General features: G+C 37.1%; 1 protein-coding gene across 1 annotated transcript in view; it reads left to right on the top strand.

The window, feature by feature from the left end:
- The window catches only part of hcn1 (hyperpolarization activated cyclic nucleotide-gated potassium channel 1), a gene marked incomplete at its 5' end in the record, with an annotated part of 100,205 nt that overhangs the window by 54,585 nt on the left and 18,151 nt on the right, over positions 1-27,469 (top strand). Inside the window, 2 exons of the mRNA XM_081390703.1 lie at positions 12,403-12,621; positions 27,276-27,422. Of these exons, the coding sequence (XP_081246829.1) occupies positions 12,403-12,621; positions 27,276-27,422 (366 nt within the window). The remainder of the gene's footprint in view (positions 1-12,402; positions 12,622-27,275; positions 27,423-27,469) is intronic.

Below are 27,469 nucleotides of genomic sequence, written 5' to 3'. Positions count from 1 at the left end.
TATATAAACAAATTATAATATGATTAGAGTTTATTTACTTGAGCTTTCACTATGTACTTACAAAGGATGTGAAAGGGTGATTATGAACCGGCGGCAGCAGCCAAACCAGCAGAGGTTTTGCGGGAAACACTGTCCATAAATCACGTTTCTAACACGAGCGCTCTGCGGAACCACACTGCAGAGAGGAAACATCAATAACTATAATTGTTTCCCACATAATAAATAATAAATGAGTTTTTAATCATACGATGTGTTGCAGGCAAAGTTCCTATGTACATGTGATCATGCATTTTGCATTACTGTCCGCACTACTTCAGCCACACATTAATGAGATGCTTCATTTGATCTTCTGTACATAAAATAATCCACATCATCCCTCTGCCTCTGGATGCCTATAATAAATAATTTGAATACAATTCAGGCAGTTCTATTTCTCTGAGATGTTCTCAATGTGATCTACATCTCTCCCAGCAGACGCTGTGTGCTGCCATCTGATTGGTTCACGCTTCAATAGCTGGATAGTAACCGGACTTGTGTGGGTGAGAGAGAGAGAAAGAGAGAGAGAGAGAGAACATAAAAAACATTTCCTACATGCCTTTAGACAACACTCACCTCATGTAAAGACAAAAGATTGGTGTAGTAGTGACACTAAAAGCCCGCTGGCCTCTCCAAGCGAATTTTAATTAGGTCTGGTTTTGTATTATTAATCTTCCGTTTTATTGGCTGTGGCCGTATTTTTCTCGTTTAAACCATTACTTCAAATGCCATTCTTAACTGTAAGGGCATTCTGTATGTTACCGTTGCACAAAATTATGACTATTGCCTCTGCTATAAATAACCTGATGCAAAACAACACACACCCCAAAGGGCTTTCTGCGTGTCTGTGGATTGGATGGTTTGTTTAGGTGTGAAAGGTGACGTAACAGAGCTGGTTTATGGCCAGGTTTATCTGTTTGAGTAACAGGCAACTGGTGCTTCACTGTAATCATCAGACCTAGTAACACCCCGTAAAAGCCCCCACAGACTTGAATAGAGTGCACCGGTCCAGTTCGGGAACTAAGTATCTCATTTACTTTCCCCATAGAGAAATAGATTTTTAGCAATAATGTGTAAACCTTTCAAGACAGACTTACCACAGCTCACAAATAAGTCACTTTCAAATCAAGCAACTTTCTCTTTTGGTCAAAGCGACAAATCAATGTAACCAGCATGGACCAGTTGCGAAATCAGAATGGAGAAATCTTTCGCCCTCATTCGAATTTCGAGTCGTGTCGTGTGGATTCCTATTGAAATGCCTGGATTTCGGCCGCAAAGATGCACTAAACAATGATAAATGTGATCACACCTTAAGACAGTCACTTATTTTGGTCCTGAATGAAGCAGTGTATTGAGTGAATCTGTTGAGCAAATGATTCAGTGACTCTTAAAGGGGACCTATTATGCCCCTTTTCACAAGATGTAAAATAATTCTCTGATGTCCCCAGAGTGTGTATGTGAAGTTTTAGCTCAAAATACCCAACAGAATTTTATTTACAACACGTTTAAATCATCAATTTTTGGGTCTGTGAAAAACGCACTGTTTAGTGCTTCTCCTTTAAATGCTAATGAGCTGCTGGTTCACGGCACAGGGGGCGGAGCCTAAGCAGCCGCAAATCCCGCGATCAGAGCTAGAACGGGGGAAGATGATAATAATAAAACAGACAGTCACAGTAATGGTGTTCATTTCGACCATAAAAATGCCTACAGAGTCAGAGAATATATGCTGTATGGAGTTGGAAAAGGTATAGTTTAGTTTAATTACGATTATAACCTATTTGGCATTGCTTGTATACACTATTAATGCAAGCCTGCTGTAGGACTCCGTCTGACGATCTGAATTGTCTGAAAATGATGACAAAATATACTGATGAGTTTAATAAAGTTTACTGTATGTCACACAAAAGATGAAGCATCAGTTTTTCTTCAGAAGATCGCTGTTAGAGCTGAGTAAACAGTATAAGAAGTGCATAAGTAACTTACATAAATTTCTGTAGAGTTGAGGGAGCATTTTCTTTGAAAACAAAATGAATCCACCTCGTCTTCAGTGGCTGGCAGATTTCAAGAGTAAATAGAGAGAGTTATGTGAATGAATACATCCAGCTACAACACCTTCAGCGCTTGGGAGATGCTTCGACGCTTCTCGTGAGTGCATTGCTGCAGCAATTGCTGATGTGTAAACTCGCAGCGAACTCGATCAGGGCGGGTCTAAGTTATAACGGTATGTCAGTCAACACTCGTGGGCGGGGCCTGTGGCTTTAGTGATGTCACTAAAGCCACATTCTGAAAACGGGTCGTTTGGAGAGACTGCTTTTGATTTATGGAGATTAAAAAAAAAGGAGTGAGTGGATTTTTATCACTGTAGGGTGGTTGTGTACACACACTGCCAACGCACATTTATGTCCAAACACCATACAAAAGTGAATTTTGCATAATAGGTCCCCTTTAAAAAAAAAACCTGCTTGTTGCTAACCTGCAGAAAGAAGTGTTGCGCAAATAATGTCCTGTAGTTTCAGATTCAAGTATTTCCTTAGCAATTAATTTTTTTTGTTGACAAACTTGTATTCTGATTCATCTTGGAGCCTACGGAGAAAATAAATGAAAAAAAGACTGCTATAAAAAGTGAACAGTCACTATTGCTTTCAGCCACACAGAAACAGATTCAGAAAAACATATATACTGTATATCTACACATTGATATTCTGTTCTGTATGCACAAGCACGCTGAAGGAAACTCATCTGACCCATCTAAAGAGAACAAGACTCTATAATATGCATTAAATCCAGTAATGTCATGCAGCCCACAACTTCCTTAAGCCCTTTATCTTCTGCATATGGCTCTTGATCTTCTGTAATGCTGAACTAAGAATAATATCATTACTGTACTCTCTAAATGACCCCTGTTTTCTGGAAACACTTTGAAACTTCTGGCCAGTTAAAGCGATAAGGTGGAGGGAAGCAAAAATATGGATGCGTGTGTCCTTTTTGTAAGTGTGTGTGTGTGTTTTAGGAAAAGAATCTCATTTGAATTTTTATTGCACAGTAGCTCATCAGAGGAGAAAAGCCCAGTAGAACAAAGGTGATTTCCAGCTTATTTATAATAAGAAGCGCTACTACCTGACTCATTATCTTCCTGCTTAAACTTTTCACCCACAACAATGCATGGCGTAATACACTGTAAGATCCAACGGTATCCTCTTGTATTCTCAGTCAAGTTTTTGCCCTAAATGCATGTAAAAGGCCTCATGTCTATTGGGAAAAAAAGAGGTGACTTTGCTGGTAGGCTTGGATAGAGGGCGCTGTTTTTCTACTTGCCTTTTTATGGTTCTAGTGAAGATAAAAGCAAAGCTATGTTCGGAATAGCATACTACTTGCTATTTCTACAGTATGTACACTGTGCACAGTTATGCAAATTGTGTGTAATCAATATCTTGAAATGCTACAACTAAGCAACTTGAGCACACTGCATAAAATACCATATCCCACAATACAATATCAGCTGTTATATAAAATATGCGCTGTGTACGAATATGACTACTTCCATACGATACAATGCGTTCGAATTTAATAGTAGTCATAAATCAGTGGGCGAAAAGTACCCTGATGACCTATTACTTCCGGGCGAGATTCTGAAATGCACATTCGATTGACACTTTACAATCCCATGAGGCCACAGGAGAGGATTTATGAATGGTAGAAGTGATGTAACGTCACATGGTAATGACAACATTGAAAATGTAAATATAGAACATAGTTTTTAATGGTTGCAAAGTAAGTTTCAAACCAAATGTAGTACCTACTATATACAGTATGTGATTTTGGACGCAACATTCCTTTTTGAGTCATTATTTGATCTGAGGTTTTTTACACAAAAATTGGATATGCAAAATACCTGCTGTAATATCCAACTTTGCTGGAAATGAAATATGCAACTTAATCATGTGACAACACTGTTGCATACTACTTTGTTTCAATGGTATATGCATTCTGTGAGTAATATGCTAGTATTCCATTACGAACAAAGACTGCAATTCCCAAGGCAATTTTAATGAGACTATCATAACAAGGAGTCATTTTGCGAGAGATTATGAGAGTAGATAACATTGCAAAAAGCCAAATTAGAAGGAGTAGGTCATCACTAATCCTCTCAGGTTAATACAAAGTAAATAGTCCTGAATAAAATGAAAAACTTAGCTTTGTCTTTCTGGCATATACTCAAGGCACAAAGGCAGACCAGAATTTGACAAGCCAGATGTTTGGACACCTTTTTCTTAAGCACGATTACGATTAAACTGTTTTGAGAGTTTATCAACTCCCTGACTGGATTATAGTAACAGAAAATGTGATTTGGTCGGTAAACAATAGAATTATTTTGGCTTGGACTTTCTGGATAGGATATACAGTATTATTGGTTTATGTTAAGCTCCATCAACAGTATCTGTGTCGATTACAGCAATTAACAGTTTACCCGTACATCGACTTGAAAAAAAAAAAAAACAGCAAAAAATGCTTTGACTGAAATATATAGCATTTCAAAACATAAATCTTTTTCTCTATACATTTACATTTTCACTGCATGATGATTGTCAACTGAGAAAGAGTTAAAACTATTTTCTGTGGTAATTGACCACCTGATGCTGTTGATCAAGCCTAACTTTATTTAATATCTTTAACTCTGATTTCGATCAGTTTTGTTGCATCTCCTGAGATGTGCCACATCAATAGTTGACGCTTTTATTGAATAAAGTCTCCTTGTTATAGTAATTAATTACCAGATGTAATAGATAATACAGGGATTTGTTTGGGAGCCTGTAAAAGATTGCTTTCAATTCTCAAGGGGCCTGTTGAGACGAATGCTTGGCCTTTCGTTTTATCTCACGTGTCACTTTAGATAGCTCAGCTGACATCCATCAGGAGAAACACTGAGGGAAGAGGAGAGAAAAGGTGAGAGATGAAGAAAAACAGATAGAAAGACGGGTAGAGGGAGATAGACAGATAAGCAGAAGCAGAAACCAGAAGATAAAAAAAGAGCAAGAGCTGCTTGCTGACAACGAGCCCAGGAAACAATTCATTGAACGGACACACAAGCATCACAGTTTTCACAAATTAGAGATTGTGGTCTTGTACTAAACAAAACTCACTTTCCCTATTGTAAAAGAAAATGCATAAATAAATACATGCATAGTCAGATCAAATAGAGATAAAAAAAAATAGTTTTAATTAGAAACGCAGACGTGCAGTGCTACAGTATGACAGGAGATCTTTAGCAAATTTATTTTCAGTAAAGTAAAAATATTTTTTTGTTTTATTTAAATCATTATCATTACATTTTACCTGCAGATTTCTAGCACTACTAATACCATGATAAGCTCTATTCAATGACTTTTCAATATGCAAATGAAATTTAAAAAAAATAAAAGGAAATGGGTAACACTTTACAATATGTTTTTGTTAACATTAGTTAACTGCATTTGTTACCAATATTAATATGACATGGCAAACTAACAATGAACAATACTTATAAAATGCTTATTAATCTTTGTTAATGTTAATTTTAGCATTTACTAATGTATCATTAAAATCAAGAGTTGTATCTGTTAATATTATTTAATGGACCTGAGCTGACAAGAACTAACAATGAACAGAAATACTGCAACAAATGAACTAGACGTGCCACACGCCTGGTGGTTAAAACTATGGAAGCTTGTTTCCGCCACAAAATAAAACATTTTAAAAGATAATTGCGACCTTTTTATCTCACAATTGCGAGTCTACATCTCGCAATTCTGACTTTATTTCTCAGAATTGCGAGATATAAAGTCAGAATTGCGTGAAATAAAGTCGCAATTGCGTGTTATAAAGTCAGAATTGCGAGATATAAAGTCAGAATTGCGTGAAATAAAGTCGCAATTGCGTCTTATAAAGTCGCAATTGCGTGTTATAAAGTCAGAATTGCGTGAAATAAATTCGCAATTGCATCTTATAAAGTCGCAATTGCGTGTTATAAAGTCAGAATTGCGTGAAATAAAGTCGCAATTGCGTCTTATAAAGTCAGAATTCTGACTTTTTTTCTCGCAATTGCGACTTTATATCACGCAATTCTGACTTTTTATCTCACAATTGCGAGTTTACATCTCGCAATTCTGACTTTATTTCTCAGAATTGTGAGATATAAACTCACAATTGTGATATAAAGTCCAATTCTAAGGGAAAAATGTCAGAATTGCGTGATATAAAGTTGCAATTGCGAGAAAAAAGTCAGAATTCTGACTTTATAAGACGCAATTGCGACTTTTTTCATGCAATTCTGACTTTATAACGCGCAATTGCGTTTTTTTTTTTACCTCAGAATAGTTTATATCTCACAATTCTGACTTTATAACATGCAATTGCGACTTTATATCATGCAATTCTGACTTTATATCTCCCAATTGCGACTTTATTTCTTAGAATTGCGACTTTATTTCTCAGAATTGTGACTTTAATTCTCAGAATTGCGACTTTATATCTCGCAATTGCGACTTTATTTCTCAGAATTGCGGCTTTATATTTCACAATATCTTCTGACTTGATATATTGCAATTGTGAGGAAAAAAAGTCAGAATTGTGAGATAAAAAGTCGCAATTATTATTATTTATTTATTATTCAGTGGCGGAAACAAGCTTCCATATAAAACAGTGTAAATGCAACAAAATAAAAACACCAAACCAATTGCAAATGTTTAATTGAAAGTGTAATCTGATAAATGTAATTAACAGATCATCCAATACCATTCAATATGAAGTGGCTACAATATGAGTTACTTTATTAAATTGTAGGGCTTGTTTTGTGGAGATACTGGTTATTCAGGGCAATAAGATTATACAAATGTGTCATTAAAAATGTCAACAACTGTATAAAAAACAAAAACAAAAAAGAAACATATTGACACTGGTTCGCAGGTTTACCTATATTAGCAGTGAACCCTTAGTGGTGAACCACTGTAAAGTTGAAACGTTCCGAACCATTATGACGTAACAAAGCCTTGTTTCCTCAAATTGTTTCACAGTTTGATACACGCTCCGTGTTTGGAATACGCCCATCATTAGTTCCGTCACTGGTCCACACTTTCCTTGTTTAAATAAACATTTGGAAGGTTAATAAAATGACAATGCATGTTCAGATGCAAACGCCTCCTCAGGTGGAGGTGCTTTATACGAGCCTCTTATTACCCTTTTCTGACACTCTCGGCCTGGTAACGTAGCGTGTGATTAGCTGGAATGGCTGAATTGGATTGAATTTCAATTACTGCATGTCTGGTCACGTCTGAGAGAGTCACAGCTGGGTGAGGGGAGCGGCCCGCTCGTTCAGTATCACAGGACGGCCACGGCTCTGATATGCTGGAGAAAGAACTTCAGATGTTTGAGACAGTAGTTTGACGTCTATTGTTAAACAGATTAATGGATTTTCCACACGAAGACATGAACAAATTTGTGAAAGGAGAATGTGTAAATGTGTCAACAATGCTGGAGACACTAGCTAAACATAGCAGCACTGTCTTTGCTACATTTTTCAGTAGCGTCAATAAATAGTGTAGCTTTTCCATTAATGGGCTATTTTGTTTCAAATGAATGTGTAGCATGACAAAACACTGTACTGTGCACGCGGCTATATATATATAGCTAATCAGGAAAAGTTGTTTATATCCCCGTGTAACATTTTAACACCACTATACCATGGTAAAATCACAGTAACATACTGCTTCTCTTAGCTTATTTCTATTTAATATTTCTAATTAATATAGCTAAGTTTATAGCTAAGTCTAATTAATACAGCTAAGCGTATTGTAAATAGCTAATGCAGCTAGCTACTTTGTTAGTAAATCGTTATAAGCTACACTACGTGATAACATAACTTGACTGTTGTTTACGATTTAAAATATGAAATTAGCTTCCCAACAGTCAGTGTGTGTGTGTGTGTGTGTGTAAAACCATGTGAATGTACACACGTTTTAGTGGCGTATGTTGGATTATTCACGTGTGCACACACGAGTGTCTCGTGTGACTATTATGAGGATTAGCTGAGCAATATGATCTGAGCAAGACACACACAAACACCTGATGTGTAGTTCCTTTTGCTCACTGTTTCCCTCTGAGATAGGCTACTTTACGTTGTGCTGTCTGTGACACCTTCTGTAACACACACACTACAACATACAACAGAGATTATCAGCCAATCAACACATTTCCCAAGTGGGCTCTTCTAATCATCAGCAGACCACTTAAGGATTCACAGCTATCAAATACGCCGGTATAGAGTGTTAGTTAAAACAGTGTCTCAGTGTGGAGGTTGAGAGGTTGTAGGCATTCATGGAGTGAGTCTGATTGGGACGGATCCCTTCTCTTGAGCGCCTGGTCATCAGAAACTGCACCGGGAAGCTCCTTTGGGTTTTACACACATAATCACAAGAATAAAATAGAGAAAACATACATTTACAAACCAGATTTGTGTAATCATTTAATTATTTTCAGGTGTTAGAAAACATGACTTACTATTTACAAAAATCTGGTAATATTAATTGAAATATGTTTTAGATTTACAGCCTAATATGCTTTCATTCTTTTTAATCACTAATTTTTGTAAGGACTCTGGCAGACAATAAAACAGAAAAAAATATCCCATAGACTTAAGCGGGAGCTATGCCATATGATCTAAGGATTAGACAAGAATAAAACTCGGTTTTGACTTGTGCTAATATGCAACCACGCATAAACCCCTATCAACCACCTAGCATTGTTCTATTAACCACTCAGAACATCCTTGGAACCACATAGCAAAAACTCAGAACATCCTAGCAACCACATAGCAACACCCTAGCAATGCTGTAGCAACCACCACCCAGAACACCCTATCAACCACCTAGCAAAAACTCAGAACATTCTAGCAACGACATAGAAACACCCTAGCAAAACTACCCAGAAACCCCTATCAACCACCTAGCATTGGCCTATTAACCACCCAGAACATCCTAGGAACCACATAGTAACACCCTAGCAAAATTACCCAGAAACCCTTATCAACCACCTAGCAACACATTAGCAATGCCCTAGCAACAACTCAGAACACACTAGCAAGTAGGGCTGAACGATATATCGTTATCGTATCTATATCGAGATATGAACTTTCAAGATATTAATATCGAAAAACCAACGATATAGACGATATAGATTTCCCCTCTCCGCGCTCGCCCTGCATACAACTCTGGCAGTCACAACAAACATCAGTTTTACGAGTGCCCTTGAATGCACCGCTAAAGCCAGCGCGCGCACACTACTGGGGGGGGGGGCGGCGGCGTTTCCATGGTGACGCGTCATTGCTTGTCACGTGACACACCGCAACAGCGCTGAATGAATGATGATCTGCTTTTATGTCATTTTTCCTTTTTTATTCAGAATATTCACAAATGTGTTAGCTATGGCATGAAATATCTGATATTCCGATTGTCAAATATATGCAAGTGGAAGTATATTGTTGTTTAAACACCTTTATAACGATCGCGTTAGTTGAGCTGTATGCGCGATGGGTGCCGCCGTGTTAGTTTGTGCCGCAGACGCAGTTCAGAGAATCGGATCTGTTGGATTTACAACCTCTATGTTTACAACACGTGAATTCATCCACTTCTCCCGAAATACTGAAAAGTAAGTGGCTGGTGAACTGGGGAATAGAGTAAACATTGAAGTTACTTACACAATGTGTATCTGATATGAATAAAACGTGTCGAATTATAATGGAAAGGATTATTATTACCTCTTCCATAGACATCAGTGTGTATTTTACAAACTCTAAATGTATTGTTTTTTTAGTACTTACGTAGTCATATCGTATTGTATCGATATCGAGATATCTGGCATGAAAATCGAGATATGAAATTTTGTCCATATCGTTCAGCCCTACTAGCAAGCACATAACAACACCCTAGCAATGCTATAGCAACCACCACCCAGAACACCCTATCACACACCTAGCAACCACTCAGAACATCATAGCAACACCCTAGCAAAACTACCCAGAGGCACCTAGCAACCACCTAACATTTAAGCAACACCCTAGCAACAACTCACAACACCCTAGCAACCACATAGCAACACCCTAGCATTGCTGTAGCAACCACCTCCCAGAACACCCTATCAACCACCTAGCAACCATTTGGAATATCATTGCAATGACATGCTTGCAACCCAACCTAGCAATGCCCTAGCAACCACCAAGAAAACCCTAGCAATGCTGTAGCAACCACCCAGACCACTATAACAACCCCATAGACAACACACCAGAAAACACGTTAGTAACAAACAAGCCCTAGCAACCACAGACTTTTTTTTCAGCAAATGTATTATGATGTAAATTGACAACAGTTCCTGATGTGATTCATGCAGCGCAAAATGCTATAGGGAATATCTAATATGATGCCATCCCCCCACCCCCCCCAATGATGCCATCATTTTTCCACCAGTCTTCAAAAGAAATAAGTAAGCGTCATGGCGTTAAAAGGTGATTCAGTATGGAGCTAATACACCCATAGACAGAGAAGGCACATCAGGAGTATTTTATTCGAGTTCTCCTGACACATGCAGGCAAACACTCTCAGCAGAACTAGCGTGTGTGATACGTCCCGGCTTGCGTTTGAGAGCCCCGTGGGTTGGCAAGCAGCGGTGCGCAGGTTTAAGAGCAGTTCAACAAGCTTTGTCGGCTTCCTCAGCACTTTTTCCCTCTTCTAAAAGAGCAGGAAGAGATTTAAGCAGTCAGCAATTCCATTCCAGACTCCATCCATGAACACAGAACTGTCACATCCCTCTGAGTTTTCACATAAGCACAAGGAGCTGAGGCCATCGGGAAATTATATGTGTATTGTTTTAGTCAGTGTTCTCAGCAAACACACCAACTAATGTCTGCGAGTAATGCTGACAGCGGCCAGTGACAGAGCAAACTGAAAATAGCTTCTGGACATAAAATAAGTCAGAGAAGCAAATTTATCAGACGTAAACAGAGCATTGTTAAATTTGGTATGACCTCCCTCCCAACAATATCCAGTGCTGATTCAACAAGGATTTTAAACAGAATATTTTTTTTTAAATGAAATAAGAAATAGATGATTATAAATATATATACATATATATGCACATATATATATATATATATATGAAGAGTTCAGATGCAAAAGCCTCTAAGTGCCATCTAACATTTTCTTCTAGAATGATCATTTTTATCAAGCTCGTATATTTAAGTTCAGTAATTTCACTTAAATGGCAATGCAAATTACCTATTAGTTGTCATTTAAGTGAAATTACTGAACTTAAATATACAAGCTTGATAAAAATGATCATTCTAGAAGAAAATTTCAGATGGCACTTAGAGGCTTTTGCATCTGAACTCTTCTCTGAAGTCTTATATATACTGTATATATATATAATCATCTATTTCTAATTTAATTTTTAAAAAATAGTGTAAAATCATGATATATATTTTTGAGACATATATTTTAACATGCATTCTCAGCTTTCATAAAATGCTAGTTTACAGTTATTATATTATATTAAATTATATAAAAGATGTCAAAAAGACAAAAAAAAAACTTTTTTCCCTTTAGCATCTTGTTTTCATGAGCTGCTGTATTGATTCTGAGCAGGGTCAGTCACTCTGCAGTACATCTGCAGTACAGTTTGTCTCTTTCTATTCGCACAGTTCTCAATTAAAATCAGCTGCGCTAATAGCCTGTGAGAGGACTGAAAGTGTCCTTCCTCTTTCCTCTCGTCCGGCATCAGGGATCCACAGAGCCGTACATCAACTGACGGCAGCTAATGGAAGTAATCCGAGTTGATTAGCAGACACCAAAGCCATCACTTGTTTTCACACCCCATTGCAAATGACACAGAGACAAAAAAAAAAAAGGTGTATAGCAGGGGTCTTTTGTCAAAGGGTGATAAAACAGAGACCAAAACCAAAATTTGCAAAATGGCAATTTATATTATTTAAAAATATATATATAATAATAATAATAACACATATATATATATGTGTGTGTGGTATTATCATTAGTATTTATTTTAGGCTACTAGGCTATATATGGATGGATGGATTACAACAAGAACAGTGAATACAAAGAGAGAGAGAGAAAGAGGAAGGAGAGATGCATGGAGAGAGATAGTTTGCCATGCATGAAGGTTAAGTTGGCAGGACACTCTATGGAGATTTACTGATACTAGCACAGTATTTTTTTTTTTTTGCCTGCAAGCCCGCATGTTAAATTCACTCCACCTGCTTCTCTATCACTGACTGTCTTTCCTTCTTGTGTCATCTTCTCATGTCTGTCTCTTTCGCTCTCTTAGAACGACTCCTGGGGAAAGCAGTACTCTTACGCCCTATTTAAGGCCATGAGTCACATGTTGTGTATCGGGTACGGAGCCAGGGCGCCCGTCAGCATGTCAGACCTTTGGATCACCATGCTCAGCATGATTGTGGGTGCCACCTGTTACGCCATGTTTGTGGGCCACGCCACAGCCCTCATCCAGTCTCTGGACTCGTCCCGACGACAGTACCAAGAGAAGGTAAGCGCAACCTCATCCGTTTCATTCACCTAGCTGCTTTGTTTGCAGGTATTCACGCGTTATTTTGATATTTACACCACCGTGACTTCACTGGACGGGCATGTGATCTTACAGCACCATGATAGCGTAGCAATCTGTGTCATCATCATGTATCACATTATGAGCTCATTAATCATTCAAGAATGACTTCAATATTGATCTGACGTCAAAGAAATTCTATCTCTGCTACATAGGTAGAAGGCTGCATGTGTCAGACAACATGTACAGGTTCAGGGCTGGCAAAAATGTGTCACTTTGTATCACTGCAACTCTATATATTACAAAATGATGATGATGATGATGATGATGATGATACTATTTATTATTATTATTATTATTATATTTTTAATAATATTATTAAAATAATCCCAAATTGATTATTATTAATTACTAATTAATATTATTTATTATTAAAACATATGAATATGATTTATTATGATTATAAGTAATTCTTCTTAATAATAATAATAATAATAATAATACTTTTTGAATAATCCAGAATTGATTATTATTAATCACCGATTCATATGATGTATTATTAAAACATATTGATTATGATGTATTATGATTATTTAAAAAAGAAAGGTAATTCATTTATTCTTCTTAATAATAATAATAATAATAATAGTAAAAATTATATTTTTGAACAATCAAGAAAGTTAAATATTATTAATACATGTTCTTGATTATTCAAAATATTGATTAAGTATTATTAAGATGATGTTATTATTATTATGGTTAAGAATAATTAATTGTCTCAATTATTAAATATTAAAATAATTATTAATAATAATAATAATAATAATTAAATATTAGTAATTAGTAATTCATACTTTTGATTATTCTAAAATATTCTGATTATAATTAAGTGACGTTATTATTAAGTTTAATCATTTATTATGTTAACTATTTAAAAACAATCAATTTAATTATTATAATTATTCTCACAAATAAAGTCTGGCATAATTGCAATTAACTGCAATTTAGATCAGTAAAACGGTATATTATAAAATTATATATATATATATATATATATATATATATATATATATATATATATATATATATATATATATATATATATATATAATAATTTTACTATATTTATTTATTTATTTATTTTAACAGCTGATTCTACAGTACAGCAACAAGACGTTACTCAGTTTGCAAACAAACACCTCTTAAAAACATGTTCTTTCCACACGTCCTGCTCTTTATTCTTTACACAGACATCTACAGCGGTGTGTAATTCTCACCTGCACAGGTTTTTGGACGAGTGCGATCGCTGCTTGACACTGTTCTGCTGTTCTCTGACCTCGGTTGTACAGTCTTATGCACTGTGATACTCAAGTCATCAACTCAGAGATGCCACCGCGTATTGATTCCACTTCCTCTAAACAGCATGCAGCTTCCTCCCTGAGATACCATGAGAAGAGGGATTGTCAGATTATCCCTCATTCTAGCGTTCTGTCTTTTAGTGCTTGTTGTACCGGTAGTGAATCATTATATCCTCATGCTTTCAAAGAGGATTTATCCCAAGTGAAAGACAAAACACTCTCTCTGGGCCAAAGCATGTGCGAGAGGAGCCAGAGCTGCTTTGTCCCATGGGGGGGAGGGGCTTTCTCATCTGGGACCTCAACGAGCCAGGTTAATCTCACTACGTCATGCCAACATGAGCCATCAGCTTCACCATTTAATACCATTACAGAGGATGAATGGAAAGACGATATGGGAATGGAGAGAATGGGATTGTGCTCCAGGGAGATGGCACAGACTAAATGAAAAATAATTATGTTGAATAGGCAACACTGTCAGAGAAAGATTGTACCTTTAGGGGTGTTACAGCTTGTTAAAAAAAAATAATACAAATTGTAAACTTATCTATTAGTACCTTTTGAGGTTACTGACCCACTGTAGATGTTTCATGAGAAAAAGTTTCCAGTAACTTCACTTACAGTATAGAAGTTTAACTCAAACATTTCTCCTCAAATTCTTCCAATACCAAGATCTGAGCTGTATACTATCCACGTTCAAAAGTTTGGGGTCTGTAACTGTTTTTTTTAATTATTTTTTTTGGAATGAAAGCAATACTTTTATTTAGCAAAGATGCATTTAATTGATCAAAAGTGACAACATTTTTGTATTTTGTTATTTCAAAATGCTAAAATCTTAAGAAGCAACTGTTTTCAACATTGCTAATAATAAGAAATGTTTATTGAGCACCAAATCAGCATATTAAAATGATTTCTGAAGGATCATGTGACACTGAAGACTGAAGTAATGATGCTGAAAATTCAGCTTTGCATCACAGGAATAAATTACACTTGCATACATTTATTTGGTCACAAATACAGGAAAAAAACACCAATATTGTGAAAAATTATTACAATTTAAAATAGAAAACTGTTATTTTAAATTGTAATAATATTTCACAATATTGGTGTTTTTTTCCTGTATTTTTGACCAAATAAATGCATTCTTGGAGAGCATAAGAGATTTCTTTCAGGAATGTTAAAAAATGTATATCAAATAATTCCTCATTTGTGTCTATTTCTATTTCTCCTAAATAATTTAACACCTGAGACAAAGTTGATACTTTAAAGAGACACAACTGAAACTCAATGAAGTCACCTGATCTCATTTATATGCAGGCACAATGTCTGTTTGTCTTCAAAAAGAAATTCATTCATTTAAGCATTTGGATCAAAAGTTTAAATTTCTTTATCATGTGCACTATAAGCTGCCTTAGGAAATAAACTGTGTGCTAAATGTCGTCAATATACATCCCAACATAGGATCCAACTACCACCCAGAGACGATGACATGCTCAGTTTCACTCTAGCTCATTTGTGGCCGCTGTTTAAAATATCATCTAGGAGTTTTCTTGCATTTATAAAGTTGCATTTTCTCATTACAGCCAGCCCTTACATCTTATTGATGGACAAAGCCATTTAGCAGAAACCTTTTAGTGGAACAAAGTGTGGGATTTCCAAGCTAATGAGATTCCTTTACTCTGGAAAACAGGGTGCTGCACACATCCATGGGCCATGTGTACCATCAATTTCCCTGTCATGGCTGCTGTGCATGGGCTTATCTGAGTTGCACACGGAGCTGGTGTCACCTTCACTGCGACAATGACACAGCGGTCTGAAACAGACAATAGGCTTCTATGAATTTTGCATCTCTGCCTGTCCCAGCACGGACTCTTATCTTCAATTTAAATGATTTTTTGACCTTGCCGTGGCCGTGTAGCGTTTGACACAAAGAGCAGTGTTACACACTTCACTTAGAATCGCAATGTCACCGCTGTGGTTTAATCCTGCCATAATGCCAATTAAAATCTGGCTCCATTGCAAATGGATATTAGATACAGCTCTCCTGCCCAGAGATCTGCAAAATACATTCATATCGAACTGGCTTCTCAGTGGTCACTATATATAAACAGCAGAGGTCAAATGACAAAGCCAATGTCACTGGCCTATCCAGCCGAGAACAACAGCAGCGCTGGTCACCAGCATACAGCAGGACTTATTTTGGATACTGGTGTGCTAGTGTCCCAACCAGGCTGTTTAACTAACTTAACAGCGAAAGCACAGCACGCTAATTAAAGTAGCATCGCTAAAAACATTAGAAATGTATAAAATAATAAAACTTTTTTTTTATACATATATATGAAAAAATCTACATACTACCATGACTTATCCCTGCACCAAGACAATACTAACAAGCATAAATCAACCTGGATAACTACTAGGATGTTTAACTTTCAAAACCTAGTGAACTGCCTTGCTGTACACCGTCTATTAGCATTGTCAAAAGTAGCGATATTCAAGTCTATACTTAAATTTGAAAAACTTAAACCTACCAGCCTTTCTGTAGTATTGGCAGTTCCGGTAGTACCGGGTCAATCCGGTACCCGTTGATAGCCGGCTGCTTTTCCCTGAAAGTTCGAGTTGTAATAGTTTGCAAGAACACGATTATAAACAGTTTTCACACAGTCAGTGAGCTTGCGCTGAAGTGATATCAGCTTCATTAGCTATGTTTCCATCCAAAGTTGCGAATTTACCTTATGCACAAAATTAGAATATTGCATAAAACACTAGAGAATAAAGCACCGTTTCCATCCAGTCAGTCGAAGAGAACAAAATCGTCACTTCCTCATAAACACTTTGACGACAGGGCATTTCAGAGTGACCAAAACAGCGTTTCAGATGCTGTGCAACGATACTGTGTTTCTTAAGATATAAGATATATAAGATACATATGTTACAAATTTGTATTAATTTTTTTAATGCATTGATTAACTAACATTTTTTGAAGGCTACATGCTAATGTTTTAATGTATAATTTACTTGTAATCAATCATTAATAGCATTAAAAATGAACTAATTTAATTTGTTTAATATATTGAATTTTTAAATTGTTATTGTTAAAATTGTTAAAAAATATATCAAATAAATCAGTTACAATAGTTTTTGCTATGGTACCAAAATTGTTACAGAGAACCAAGAAACTTGCCTGGGATTGTTACGGACTACTGACATTTTGGTAATTTGAGTAGAAACTACTGTTTACTATTAAATACAAAATGGGTTGAAATAAAACTCATATTTGACTCATATGACTCTCACAATCTGATTTTTTTCACTGAGGTTTTAGCAATGCATTCTGGGATGACCATTTCCAGAAAGGTATGCAATACTGCCTCACAGTTTGGCCAAAATAATAATAAAAAACCCACTAATGAATACATTAGAAATAATAATAATAAATACAAATAAATAAAGTTATTATTTCAAATAAATAAATCGGGGCATATGCTGTTATCAGTCGTTTTATAACAGAATTTTCTGGCTCAGCTCTTGCACTGTCTGACTCATTTAGATTCTATCCGTTGTTCCATTTGCAAAGACAAGCATAAGAACACCGAATAATGGAAGATAACCACGCTCCCATAGCCTTATCTCTCATCAGTCCACTCATCTGTGGCTGTGCAGTAGAAGATCTCCTATGATCAGTAGATCAAACCAGCACATGGATGAGATCAGACCCATGAGGAACCACGACACGTGGTTGTGTGCTGAGCAGGGAGCTTCGTATGAGTGGAAGAGTTCTTTCAAAGTGCAAGATCAAAGACGATCAGCAGGAGAGCGTTTCGGCGAGAAGTTACTTTCATGTGAGGTCAATGTTCACCTGATGTTATTTTTGAGTCCAGTTTAGGAATAAACCCAGCCATTATTTCCTGGCATTTACATAGCATTCCACAGCAGGAGAGCGAGGCGAGGATATTCTATTAAAAACGGCAAAGAATCCTTTGTCAGATCAGCAGGCTTGTTATGAAGTGCTTCACACATACAGGCTGTTGTGTGATTGAATGCAAAGGTTAAACAGGTGGGTTGTTTGTTGGATGCTAAAGCCAGGTGCACACCTGTTTTGCTGTCCTTTCTTGTGATTGTTGCTTGTCAGATTCTACAATTTGTCCCAGTAAGATATTGAAAGTCAAGGCAGAATGTGACATCAACGGCCTTTTATGTCAGTTTGTGTGATATATATATAGTAGGGCTTTGGTCATGATTGACAGCATTGACTATAGTTAATTCACAGCACTGATGTTGGCATTGTTTTGTTTAGCGATAAAGGAAATTTATTTACAGCAAGCTCAAGGTCATTTTGATTGTATGATCATGACATGAAGGTAATGCTAAATAATTGGATTGTTATCGCACAAGTAAACCTGAACATGCACGATTAAGATGTAATATATGATAGGAAACATAAATATTGTATTATTGCTAATTAATTTAGAGCTAATATAATATAAACTTTAGCTAATATAAACGTTGTCGATTGCAATTACTGTCTGGCAAAATTGAGGCCAAAATCAGAAAGTTTGTGGGCATGCATACAGATGATCTATTTTGTATGTTTGTTACTTCAACAAAATCCAAAATATAGATTCTAATTGTCAAAGGGACAGAATAATAAAAGGCATTATGACCTCAAATCATCTTGCCTTTTCTCATCTTCCCTTCATGCAAATTAGGATATCTGTATTATCATCCCCATCGCATGAGCGCGCCACAGTCTATCCTCCTGAGCAGGTACCTTTGCAATTTGGTGGATCAAAGCACCTTTTTTTTTTTTTTTTTTTGCTGGAGAGAGAGTGAAGGGCAGTCTCAAGCACCTGAGACGCAGGAGAGATGCAGACAGGCTGGGCGGATTGTTTCTGACATCTAATATAACCCTGCCAGAGCCCAGCACACATTTAATGTGATGACCGCTTCTGCAAGAAGAAATGGGGGGAAAAGAGAGAAAGTGGTGATAAACCTAATCTTGACAAAGCATTTCTGTTCCCACGCTGATAATAAACCCGAACGTGAATTAGCCTTCTGTGCTCTTGCCCAAACGTAGTAGAGAGTAAAAATCAGAACTAGCCTAGTGTTTAACACAAAGGAAAGGAATGAAAGGAAAGGAAAAGGTAATGAAAAGGGAGAAAGAGCAGAAAGAAGAGCAAAGTAAATGGAAAATGAAAGGTAATGGAAATGACAGAAAAAAAGAAAACCTGTACAGAAAAGGGAAAGAAATGATGGGGAAAGGAAAAGTGCTAAGCTTCTGACAACTCTTTCAGTCTTTGTTTTAAAAGCATTAATAGTTTGCAAGAACGTGAAGAGGCTGTGAAAGCGGACTAATGAGTAGATGAGTTTACTTGTTCGACATGATGACATCTAATGTTCCCAACAATCTCTGTAGTCCCATTTAGCCACTTACTGTATTAGCAACCACCCTTTACAAGACGAGTAAAAGCTTTTAAGAAAAAAAAAGAGAGTTTTATATCGTAGAATAAAATGTGAAAATATCTTGAGCTTGTGTTCACCACAGACCCGATTTCAAGCATTTTAACAAAAATCCATTCAAAAAACCCATTGACCTCAGAATGATGGAACCGGAAGTGCCCAGGTTTGGCCTACAAAAAAACATCATGTCTGCAGCAATCTATACGCCATAGTTTGTTCAGTGTGAGCTCTGCACACTCATGAATCACTTCGTTATAACCAACTAAGTACAAAATTTTAGGGAAAGGAAAAGGACAGAACAGGAAGTGGGGAAGGAAGGAAGGAAGGAAGGAAGGAAGGAAGGAAGGAAGGAAGGAAGGAAGGAAGGAAGGAAGGAAGGAAGGTGAAAGAAAATTAGGAAATGGAAAGAAAAGAAAAAGGACAGAACAGGAAGGGGAGAAGGAAAATGGCTGGAAGATGAAATTAAACAAAATGAAAAGGGCAAAAAATAGGAAAAAGGAGGGGATATGAAAAGGAAAACAACAGGACAAGAAAAGGAAAAGGAAACGCGACATGACAGCAAATGAAAAGGAATTAAATTAAACTAAAAAAAGATTGCAAGGTAAATATAAAGGACAGGAAAAGGAAAAGGCCAAAACAGGAAGAAAATAAGGGAGGATAGAAAGAAAGGGAAAGGATAGATTAATGAAAAGGAAAAAAGAAAAGGATAGGAAAAGGACAGAACAGGAGGGACAGAAAAAAGGAAGGCTGGAAGATGAAAAGAAATAGGAAATGAAAAGGTCAGGAAATTGAGAGAAAAAGGGACCAAAAAATGGAAAAGGAAGGAAGGATAAAAAATAATAATGAATAATAATGAATATATATAAAAAATAATAAATAGAAGTTAATATAAAGGACAGGAAAAGTAAGGACAAGAAGGGAAGGAAAGAAAGGTAATGAAAAGGAAGAAAAAATGGATAAGAAAATAAAAAAGGGGGAAGGGGGAAAGGGGACATGGCGGGAAAAAGGAAGAAATCGGGGTGGGGGGGTGGGGTGGGGGCATTTCTGCAGAAAGTGTTGAAGGCCTTTTTGAAGCGGATATATAAATATGCCATTGACAATAAGAGGACTCCAGCTGTCATTCACACAGACGGCTGAAACATTTTAGCATTACCTCTGTGGGAATCACGAAGTGCATGTAAGCAAGCTTTATGAAATCCCCTCAGGATGATATGAGTTTATCTACTCTGGCAGTACCAAACCATATTCCTGCTTTAAGCCAAATGCCTAAAACAGCTTGACTTCTCTGTGCCTTCTCACCACCTCAAGACTACTCCTTCAAAAGCCTCTACGCCCCACCGTTCCCCACACGACCAACCAAAAAGTTCCCCATCTTTGTGAGCTTGGCATAAATCAATGCACTGCAAACACAAACAGGCCTTATCATGCTCTGACAGATGCGCTGTAATCAATGTAGAACAAGAAGTGACATTTTTGTTTTCGCCTTCATTTGCGTCTCTACCCGCTGTCTTAGCGCAGCGCCACTGGCCTGCAGTGTGTGAGACGATGTTTATTCACAGGTGCTGTCGTCATCGGGCTGTGACAATCCGTTAAACCAAACAGGCTGATCCCCTGATTCTGCTTGCTGAATATGTGTGTGTATGTGTGTAAGCAGACTCTGATTAAAATGGACGAGTTTCCAGAGTTTCGGAAGTTTTGGTCCCTCTTTTTTCAAAGTTTGGATGTCTGTTTGTGAATGTCTTAGAGAGAAAATGGAAGGTGGTAAGCTGGTGTCCATGCTTATCAACCAGCTGTTTTTTACATTTTAAACTTTCTTTTATGTGTAATGTTGAAAAATACAAAGCACAATTTCACTCCGAAGGTAGTTATTGTCTAAATCAGTAAACACGGGTTTTGAACTCCGCCCTGATTTTAGTCTTGAGTTTTCTACAGGGAACGAACATGTCACAATATTCCTCATTTAAATAATTCCCACCTAAGGTATAAGCAAATAAATATAATAAAAAGGCAGAGACCTTAGTAGTGTGTTGAAACTTGCGGTGAAACGGCGTGTCATTCTCGAAACGCGCTTGACGTGGTTGACCAATCACAACGCTCTGGTCCAGCGACCAATCAGAGCACATTTCAGAAAGAGGGGCTTCGTAGAAACAGGAACTAAACTGAGCGTTACTGACAGACTGGAAAGAAAGGTGCTGCAATAATGTAAAATGTGTTTTTCGAGCATGAAAACCTATTCTAGTAGACCCCAAAAACAAATCAAGACTTTAAAAAGGGAATGATAGTAATAAAAAAATATATAATAGAGAATGTCTTGTTTAATTTTAAGTTTGAAATACAATTTAGCCATGTACACTGTAAAAGAATTAAAATAGTACTATCACCTTGGATGTTTAAGTAATTTCAACTTAAATTACATTAAACTAACTTGAAAATGAGTTGAATATTATATAACAAAGTTATATAACTTATTAAATTTTGATGAGTTAAAGCAATGCAAAAACATGTTGTCATAACATATTGATCATATACTTTTTTACAGTGTACATATAAATACAGTATGTGCTAAAACCTGTTCTTAACTTATCTCAAGTTATTACGGTAAGTCTACAATGATGATTCATACTGGTGTTTGTGTACTCATGCACACTATGTGTGTGCGGATAAATACATGGATAATATCTCCGTAAGGAAGCCCATATCAGCGTGTCTGCTTTTGCCCTGATGCCTAGTGACTCAGTGCATCTCTAGAGGAGAAGGTCATGGCACTCACACTGCCACCGACTGACTGACCACAGGTCACAGTTACTCATATTCTGAATATCCAGCGCTGGCTCAGACTCTCCAGCTTAGAAAACACTTTAGCGAAGGCAGAATGCGTCACAGCGGCGTGGCGGTGGCGAAGGCTGTCCCAATTCTTCGAATGCGGTCTACTAATGCGTCCTTCGTTTCACGGGGCTTTGAAGGTGTGGCCTTTGAAGTCTGCAGCCTCTGAATTGGGACACAGCTTATGTGTGGGAGTGGGAATTAAATAAGATTTAATTGTGTCTGAACCATTTACAGTATTTTCACATTGTTTTAGCATCTGATTCTACTGCCTGAATTATGCAAATAATGACACTGCGTTAACTAGTACAGGCAAATAGCTTGGAGTTGTGGTGAATAAGGCATATATTATAAGCCTAATTTACATAGAAATAATCCACAATGGGTTTCCCCATGCTGCCTTGTGCGCAGCGCGGTTTTATCAAGCGGCAACCTCCCCGTCTCTCTCTTGAAACCAACACGGAAGTGAGTTAAACTGTAATTCGTTGACTGGCCGCTTGAGGCTGTTGTCAGAAGTGAGTCAAATCTGTATCTCCCCAATGTTAAAATGCCAAATTTTACAGCAGAAAAAAACGTGTTTAAAGCCTGGTGTCTGTATGTGGATTTGGTCTATACAGCTAATTTTGCCCTTCATAACAACTGTGAGGGGGGTGAATTATTTTATAACTCGTCCGTTTAGTTGATTAATATTTAAATTTAAGGGTGTGGCCAAGCCACTTGAGTGACAGATGGATTGCCGCTGTCAGTACTAGCCGTTTGTCTGCTGTTACTAGCCGTCACTTCACCTCAGCAATGTTAGCTGCTGAACTTGCCATCTCTGCAGTGTTTGTGCTTTTTTTCGGGATTATTATTTCATACAATTTAATACTTGGGTAACGTTACAAAGCCCACGTCTTTGGATTCCGTCGTTATCGTTCGAGAGAACAACCAGCGCTGTATTTCAGTTGTTTTCCTCTGTAAACATGCACTAATGGATGTCTGACAATTTCGTTGCTTTTTGGGGTTTTCAAATTTAAAACGTCAATAAATGCTCGTTCGTTCTGCTCCCATGGAACAGATGGATTATAATATGCTTATGTAGGTTACCGTCAGATGAAATCATGCAGGCGTCGGCGCTTTCTCCGTCCGTGAATGAGCGCGGATTTTCTAGCGCATTTACTTGCACTTCAAAGGCAATATATCTATGGTTTAACGGTTAAACCATAACCCATTTGAGAGACGGCCAACATCAGAATTTAAAATGGACTGAATAAGCTCTCTACGAACTTGAGCGATGCCGCGCTGACGGACCATGAAAGAGTGACGGACATGTATGCACATAAATCACTGTCACACACAAACACTCTCGAAGTAATACACAGTCTCACTTGTAGCCATGTCTTTTAACTATTATAATATTTCGAAGGGCAAAAATAGGAACTTTTAATTGGCTTTACATCATCAGCTAACTCGATCACGTCGAGCTAGGTGATTTCAGATAGCCAGGCTCCTCAGCTCCACTCACGCCCCGCCTGTTTGTCCATTTTCTGTTATCCGGGAGTGACGCAAGGCCAAGATGGCGACGGCCGGCTCCGCCCACTTTAGGCTTCAAAAATGCACTTCAGAAACCTACGGGTGACGTCACGGACACTACGTCCATATTTTTTTACAGTCTATGGATTTTATTCACGCTGCTAGGCAGCCTGGACACCATGGACTAGATTTTCCCCTCAAAAAGGGAACCAATCACAGAACCGGGAGGGCGCAGCAAGATGATGACGACGTCTATGCGACACACCAAAGCAGTTTGTTTATATCTATGAATCCAACATGGCATCAGACGCGAAGTTGCCTTTCGATGCAGCCTTAGATAGTGTTCTAAGTAGTTTAGAACGCAAGTTTATTCCGTCTTCTTCCTCGTTGAATTTCTGTCGCTCTACATATGTCATCTGGTATAATTGAAACGATTGGCTATGAGCTACGTACAGGCGCATTTGATAGACATTCTAGCGCCCAATAAACGGTTCAGGGCATTCGTAAACCACGCCTCAAATACGAGAAAATGAACATGTGGTTCCCAGACCACGGCTCAATGAGACGAGGTCTGACGTTAGCCAGGCTACCACAATGACTGGATGCACCAATTTTAAAATTCTGACTGAGACCAAGAAGCTGAGAATTATTTATCAAGTAATGGCCAATAACAAATAAATGGCACACTGTAAAAACAAACTGTAGTTTTACGGACTTTTACTGTTTTATTTTACAGATTTTTCATGTATTTTTGAAATGTGGTAAAAAACCCAGTCAAATTACAGAAATAGACTGCAAATGTACATTTCCTGTGTAAAATGACATGAAAAACATGTAAATGTCATGTAAATTTCTGTAATTTTACGATTACATGATTTTTTTTACATTAAAATACTATTTTGTCTAAATAAAAATAAATAGAAATTCAGTTGTTTAAATGTCACAAGTGAATTTAGGCATCAAAATATTATAATGCAGTTTTAAAAAGAGATATTAATTTTGAGATTTTTGATAAAGATCACATTTTACAGTGTTTTTTTTTTCACGCAGTGTTCTTACTGTTAACTAAAACAAACTATTGTTTTCGGTAATTGAAATAAAGCTGAAGTGAAATAAAATATAAATATAAGGAATAAACTTTAAAAACTTAAATGAAAATTTGAAATGCTGCCTTGAAAACTAACTAGAAAAATAATAAGTTTAAGCAGAAGTACATAATTTAACATAATAAATTACTAAAATGTAAAGTGAAATTCAAATCAAAACTATAAAACTAAAAGCTAATTCAAAATATTAATGCTATATATAAAATACAAACTATAATATTTTTATAAAACATGTTTACAAAACACTTTTAAAGATGACAGCATTGTGCTCATTTTCTCTTATGTCTGTGTTATTTTTATAACCAAATATAAAAATAGGGACAAGTTAGCACAATTAAGTATCCAAAAATACTTGGATACTTAATTGCTTAAATACTCGAGGCACAAAACTATTTCATCACACTCGTTTTCATCAGATTCGTTAAACTGGATCGTGAGTAAAATGCAGGTTTTTGCGCTGAAACACACTGTTTGCAGGTGTGTGTGCACTAGTACCCCGTCCGCACATACAACCAGTCGATGCACCGTGAATTCCTTTATATATCAGACACAAAGTCTCCTCAGAGACATATGGTCAAGCTAAAAGCTACCTGTAGGGTACTGTCTTATAGCATCCCACAGCCTGAAGACATCAGCTCTTAAATTCTCAAGGCCTCTGTCTAAAAGACACGGATAAAGACTTCCCGTCGAGACGCTAAGTAGCCGTGGGTCTAGCCGTGTCCCCGCTGCAGATGCAGTGGAGCGAGAGACGGGGAGGTTTTGGAACATTAGCCTAATTGCTTGGTGCTTGAATTGTCCTAGTCATTCAAAGCCATTTCACCCACACCGATGAAAGATTATGCGGTCTACCATCAGAATACGGTGTCTTGTGCTGCATAATAATATAGCCTGTTAGTCTAACAGTTTCTTAATGAATCTCACTTCACACTAAGGTAAAAGTAAATTCATAGAGAGACAACAGATAAAATAGCCTGTATAGGAATAGTGCATGCATTGATTAATCATGAACAGGAGAGCTGTTATAAATATGCAAGTCAGTCAATGTAACAGTTTAAAATAGATTGTTCTCGGATGGATATTGACTGTCTTGGAAGGCTATCGTTTCCTGTGACGGTATGGAGTGGGTAGCCTGTGTCGGTACAGAATGCATGCATAATTGAATTTATGTGTAACCAGAGACAGGTGAAAGGGAGCAGGTGTTGGGATTCGACATTCCTGCTCTGATGTCATCAGCTGAGTTGGCAGACAGGAAGTGTTGTCACCACCTGCCCACAGCCAATGACCCAGCACAATTTTCTGTGCGTGCGAATGTGTTTACACAGGGTTTATCTAAATGGCTCATCATTAAATCCTGCATGAATTAAAAAACATCATTTCACCAAACGCCTACACGGAGGGACATTTTATTGCTCAGAGGCTGCTCTTTCATAGCTCAGGTAAATGTTGTTTCATTTAAAGTTTCCTAATAATTTTATCCCCTAAAACTCATATTTAAAAGTTTTTTCCTGTGTAAAAAAAAAATGTCTTCATGCCTTAAAATAGCTTGAATGTAACTCTACACCCTTGCCACATTTAGTATACGCGGTTCTATGAATATGCAAATTAGCCCCGCCTCCACTCTCTCACACCAGCTCAGAGATCCACACTTTGATGTGATTGGTTACAAGGTAGTTTGTGGGGTAAGAAATTTCAAATCACGTTTTTGAGACGGTCTTTGATTCACTGCAGTTTTAAGGAGAAAATACTCAGTAATGGTATTGACGATGATGAATTTACACATGGTTTGTCTTAAAGTGTATTAAAAACACCACATAGACATATAAACAACATTAAAAACTTGATTTTCACCACAGGGGGACTTTAAGTACCAATTCCTTGGGGGACATAAAAATAGAAACAATTGAGATAATAATAGCCAGGATAATGTGGCTTTGGAAGAATTTGATGAGAAATGTCAGCATTGAAATCTCTGACTTTTGATTGCAAATTTGAGAACATGAACACAATGAAATATAAAAATGTAAACCAGTGACATTTCTAGTTCACATGCTACTCTAAATTATATTTACAACAGTTCAAAAGTTCAAAAGGATTGGTAAGGTTTTTAAAGGGGTGGTTAATTATGATTTCACTTCTCTAAGTTTAGTTAGTGTGTAATGTTGCTGTTTGAATATATATATTCCTGTTTCTGTATTGTGACATTCATTGTGAATATAAAATTAACTTGGTGATTGATTTAAAAAAAAAAAAAAAAAAAAACTTCACACCAATTCAGATCTAAATATATTGAGATTCATTTTAAATATAAAGGTACAAGTCTCGACTACTTGCTTCTTTTTTTATATACTAAAAACTCTCTCTCTCTTTCTCTCTCTCACAGTACAAGCAAGTGGAGCAGTACATGTCCTTCCACAAGCTGCCAGCTGACATGCGGCAGAAAATCCACGATTACTATGAACATCGCTACCAGGGCAAGATCTTCGACGAGGACAGCATCCTTAACGAGCTCAACGACCCACTCAAAGAGGTGAGACACCAAGAGGTCACAGTAGTGCTGACCCAGGGTCAGAGCCA

Source organism: Scardinius erythrophthalmus (assembly GCF_964197995.2).
Source record: "Scardinius erythrophthalmus genome assembly, chromosome: 17".
NCBI lineage: Eukaryota > Metazoa > Chordata > Actinopteri > Cypriniformes > Leuciscidae > Scardinius > Scardinius erythrophthalmus.
The sequence above is the reverse complement of the archived record's forward strand: the minus strand, read 5'-3'. Positions and strand labels throughout refer to the sequence as shown.